The 5,394-nt window shown below is 36.0% G+C and overlaps 1 protein-coding gene across 1 annotated transcript; it reads right to left on the bottom strand.

Moving 5' to 3' along the window:
* Nucleotides 1-295: 295 nt before the first annotated feature.
* Nucleotides 296-4,386, bottom strand: LOC145056871 (beta-xylosidase/alpha-L-arabinofuranosidase 1-like). Its single transcript, XM_079004594.1, has 7 exons — nucleotides 3,942-4,386; nucleotides 3,579-3,866; nucleotides 3,302-3,471; nucleotides 2,062-2,159; nucleotides 1,633-1,983; nucleotides 1,134-1,544; nucleotides 296-1,060 (listed from the first exon to the last, which is right to left on the bottom strand). Exons 1-7 carry the CDS (start codon nucleotides 4,353-4,355, stop codon nucleotides 489-491), a joined length of 2,304 nt encoding a protein of 767 aa, XP_078860720.1. The 5' UTR covers nucleotides 4,356-4,386; the 3' UTR covers nucleotides 296-488.
* Nucleotides 4,387-5,394: the final 1,008 nt, after the last annotated feature.

Below are 5,394 nucleotides of genomic sequence, written 5' to 3'. Positions count from 1 at the left end.
GATGATTTGATTTTCTCTCGTTAGCATTTAGAAGGTGTGATCAAATCAAGAAAAAAAAATGTATATAATATTAACAATGGCTTTGCACATGGATGACATTGTCATGGTTGAATCGATTTTTAGAAGCACAATGTCATAATATAATAATTGATCAAGGAAAGAAATTTCAAATTGGACCAATATTGCCAAATTTTGGTGTTGTAACTACATAAGTTCCCAACCCTTCTAAGAATGATTACGCTGTTTTAGATCATATTATTCTTTTTCCTTGGCTTCTTATCGAAGAGACAAACTATTGAAAATAGAAATGTGCCACAGAAAAACAATTTAATCCATGGTCTTAGTAGTTTAGTGGGGTACAACTTAAGTATAACTACAATTTTGCCTTTGAATGCATTAATTCAATTTAATCCATCATTACAATTCTCTCTCATATCCTCTTTAATTTTCGTTCCATATCATAAATCATAAAAGCTAAAACACCCACATCAAATCTTTAGATTTAGAGAGTGTTGAAGATCTCCAACATGAAGAACATGTACTCCCAAAGGAACCTTCTTATTGCCATCTTCATCAACCACACTTAGATGGTTGCATACATCAACCTTGAAGCTAACCACTGTCCATTGTCGCGAAGCCAAGACCACCTTCTGAAAATCCAATAACTTCTTTTGAGGTGCATCATGGATGGTTGGAGGAGATGAGAACAAGAACACTATATGGCTTCCCTCCATGTTTCCCACATTCATTACCCTAAGCTTAACTTCAAATACTAAATTTCTACAAACATGTTCCAATGCATCGAGCGATTTACATTCAGATGACCAACAAACGTGACCTTCTTCTAGTGGGATTGACACAAACTTTGGCGCTTTAACTAGATGATGAGCATGTGAAGAATAGCTTAGTCCATGTCCAAATGGGTAAACTGTTTCTCCTTTGTAGAACCTGTAGGTGTAGCCAGGGTGACCTGTGGTTAGATCGGGTCTCATGTTCATGTTAGTCATGGCCACCTTCTCAGCAAAAGATTGTGGATACCATGTCATGGGTAGTCTTCCACCTACAAATATATGCAAAACCTCTAAAACTTCGAACAAAAAATTAGGGTTCATGTGAAAGATGACAAATCTTACTTGGATTAAATCGACCGAAAACAATGTCAGCTAAAGCAGCTCCACCAGCTTCACCAGGAAACCCGACCCATAAAATGCTTGTTACATTTGGATTATCCTTTGCAAACTGGATATCCATTCCTCCTCCCGACATTATAACAAGAATCACAGGTCCTCTAGACACGGATGCAACTTGTGAGACAAGAAAGCTTTGTTGACCAGGTAGGGTTATATCGATTCTATCTATAGTTTCAGCCTCTATAGAGAGATCCGAACCCATTACTAGAACAACCGCATCTGCTTCAGCTGCTACTTTCTTGGCCTCTGCGATTCGCACAATCAAGCAGGTCACATTTACACAACCTGGTTCGTATATGGTTTTAACTGATTCTGATAACCCTTGTAGAGGAGTTGTATATTGACATGGAACACCTGGATTCGATCAATACTCTGAACCTTTAGTAACACAACACAAAACCCTATTGAATGTAAATGGTCAATTGATATATTATGTATATACCTGCATAGTTGCCGATCATGGTTTCTGTGGCATTAGCATTGGGTCCGATTACAGCTAGAGACTTGATGGATGTCGACATGAGTGGCAATGATCCAGGCGTGTTTTTCAGCAGCACAATTCCTTGTCTAGCAGCTTCACGAGCTAGCTCCTGGTTAGTCGGGGTGCACACGTCTTTGGGACCTAGACTCCCATAAACTTGCTTACTTGGGTTACCATCGAAAAACCCGAGTCTCATAAGTGTCTCGAAGTTGTTGGAAACGGCTCTATCAACTACTGATTCTTTCACTAATCCAGCTTTTATAGCACCTTCTGTGTGGAATCTTAGTGAATTGCCACAGTTTAGGTCTACTCCTGAAAAGTTACTCGATGTGTTTGGTATGTTTCGTAACGTTTAATTATTTATGTACATGTACAACTTTTGTTAATTACCTGCATTTAAAGCATCAGCCGCGATTTCCTCTGGCGTTTTCTCCCAATGATGTGATGTAAGCATGACATCTAATGAATCGCAGTCAGAACTTATGTATCTGCAAAACGTTTATTTAACATATTTTTTAGAGTATGTAAAGTGACTGTTTTCCTTAGTAAAAAAGTAAAAGAAATCAAGACTCGAACATATAGACAACATATAGGCTTATGGGGATTCGAATAGATATGACAAATGACCTTCGGGAAAATGACTTAAAAGCCCAACGAAGTTTCCAAACCATTCAAAAAACCCCATCATGTTTTGTCTGTTCAAAAAAACCCAACGAACTTAACCTTTTGTCTAAAAAGTCCCAAAAAGTTCCAAAACATTCAAAAAATCCCAATTTTGTTTTGTTTAAGTTATGTTGGGTTTTTTTTAATAGTCAAAACATGATTAGAGTTTTTTAAACGTTTTGGAAACTTCGTTGGCCTAACAAGTCATTTTCCCGATACGGTAATAAGACACGTCATTTGTTTCTCTTATTTGACTTTCTAAAAAGTGTAACTTAGTTGGGCTTTTTACACAAAATGTTAAGTTTGTTGGGTTTTTTTGAACAGACAAAACATGATTGAGGTTTTTTGAACAGTTTGAAAACTTCGTTGGGCTTTTAAGTCATTTTCCCAATGACCTTCTATGGGGACTTCAATAATCCCACTGGGAGTGTGAGTACTTAGCCCCCAGAAAAATAAGAAATGGAGTTAGAAAAGTTTTATTGTTCTCAATTAATTTGAAGTTTGACCCCTCGATTTTTGAGAAGTTAATAAATTAAGAAGCTGTAAATTTTGGAGATAATCATAAGCCTTTTTTAAGCTTTATAAAGCCCCACAAGGCATCAACAATCCTGTATTTCACAAACAACCGACGTGGGACTTAATGTCGCGGGTCTTTTATTTCGTGTTGCTTTGAAAATACATAAAGCCTTGACACTTCTTGAATTTCTGTTGTCACAATATATACCTTATAATTTTACATGTTAAAATTAAAAATAATATAATGTTTTTTAAAAAAGTCAAAAGAATGTTCAATCAAAATTTGGTTTAAAAACACTGTCGATCACTAGTGAAATTCTGGGTCAGCCCATGAACATGACCCATTAGATAGACATTGTCATATTAGAGAAGACATATGTTGAGCCCCTAGGTGAGATAAACAAAAGAGCCTCAATGAGAGAGAAATAAAAGATTCGCATTTAAAAGTTACCCATTTAATTCCCATTTTCCCCGAATCACCCCTTTTAAAAGATCAGGATCACCACAGGTTGGCTTCCCGTTAACTGCGTTGTAAGAACACATAACACTTGCAACATTTCCATCCAAGACACAACTTTTAAATGGAGGTTGAAATGTATCCTCCATATCTTGCTTTGTAACCTTAAAGATCAAAACAAACAAAATGGTAAATATTCTTTATATAAAAATATACATATTTAAAACATTATAAATAACAAGGTCTTATTTTTTAAAAAAATAAAATGTACCACAGCATTGAAATGGTACCGATCGGTGCGATTCCAATTATCAACATCATATGCAGTGTAATGCTTACAACAAGCTCCAACTTTGAGTCGTTTTTTATCGCCATCATCTCTTTCTTGTAAACCTTGAACAAAAGCCACTGCGTATTTGCTTGTTAAAGTCGGGTCTTCTCCTGGAGTTTCCTGCCCTCTTCCCCATCTAGGGTCTCGAAAAATGTTTACATTCGGTGACCAAAATGTTAACCCCGCTAAACCCATATTGTACATGGCTCGTGCTTCAGTAGAAACCACCTACTAATCAAAGAATCATAACTAAAATAACAAAAATTTTGACAGTTTCTTTGTAGAATTAGAAAGATCGATCACCTCTCCAATGGTTCTAAACAAAGTTTCATTGAATGAGGCTGCGGTGAGGATGACTTGAGGGAAGCTGGTGGCTCCGGGGACCAGACTAGAGAAGAAGGTTGCGGGTCCGGTTTTAGAAACACCATGCAAAGCCTCGGACCACCACCCGTAGCCTGGTATCCCAAGACGATCAACACTAGTAGCGTTGTTAATCAAGTTTCCTATCTTCTCTTCCAAAGTCAATCTCTTTACAAGATCACTCACCCTCGTTTTTATATCCAATGAAGCATCACAGAACGAAAATTTCTTCAAGGTTGGATCTTTATCGATGTCGCAAGCAAAAAGAGGTGGATTCTGTGCCGCAGCATACATCCACTGTGATGATAAAACAGAAAGAATAAAGACAATGGCGAGAACATGAGGATTCACAGCCATATTGCTACTATTCTGGAGTGGAAGACAGAGAGTGAAGGAATGGCGGGTTTTTTATAGAAAGAATTGTTTGGTAGCCACCCGTGATGGAGTGAGATTAGGGTTCGCGACAGGCTGGTTTTCGTGTGATTCGCTCTCATCTGTTTCTTATATCTATCTTGTTACCTTAATAGATCAATTTGAGTGCGATAATAATGACGATCAGTATTCATAATACTCGGTAAGATCAATCTTTCAGAAAATTAAACGGCTTATTTAGAGTTCTTCGGATATCTAAAATGAATATTATCTATTTAAAGTCGATATGTAGCATGGTCTCTATGTATTGTTTGCAACCTTTTGTCATTGAATACATATATGTCGAGGATCACATGGTTTCTATATCTATTATTTTAAAAGAATATATATAGTAATAAAAATCATTATTCGTTTCCCTCCCAATGGTATTATTGCCTTCAAATACATAAAAAGCTTGTGTTGTCATGCAATTTATCTTTTGCTTTCATGCCATTTTTGTTAAATACAAAATGCATGAGGAAATAATGGCATATATTTCACGTGGTCTTGTTGGTATATGTTAAAGTAACTTAATTATATTATCGTAGGCATATATAATATGAAAGGAGGCCTCTACAGTTTATAAAAAGATTTAAAAAGAGCACACAACTATTATAAAACGTTAATAGCCCGTTTCTGAGTTCAACTTAACGAGAGAAAACAAATGAAATGAATGAAAGTGAAAGGAAAGTAAAAGAAATTAGTGTTCCCGAGTTTCATGAAAGGAAGGAATTTGAGGGAAATGAAATGATTACTTTTCCTCCTAACTTTCCTTCCGATTTGGACGGATTTGGAGAGAAAGAACAAAAAGTTTAACTTTACTTTTACTTCTTTCTGACTAGGAAACACGAAAGACAAATTTATTTTTTACTTTCTTTTCTCTCTCTCTTTATTTATTTATTTATTTATTATTTTTTTTTTTGCTAAAACTCGAGAACGAGGCATAAAAGTGGCCAATAAAGTTTTCAAAAGATCTCAAAAAGAC

Source organism: Lactuca serriola, chromosome 6 (genome assembly GCF_051521515.1).
Source record: "Lactuca serriola cultivar US96UC23 chromosome 6, Lser_US96UC23_V15, whole genome shotgun sequence".
Taxonomy (NCBI): Eukaryota; Viridiplantae; Streptophyta; class Magnoliopsida; order Asterales; family Asteraceae; genus Lactuca; species Lactuca serriola.
This window is presented reverse-complemented; position numbering and strand designations above follow the sequence as displayed.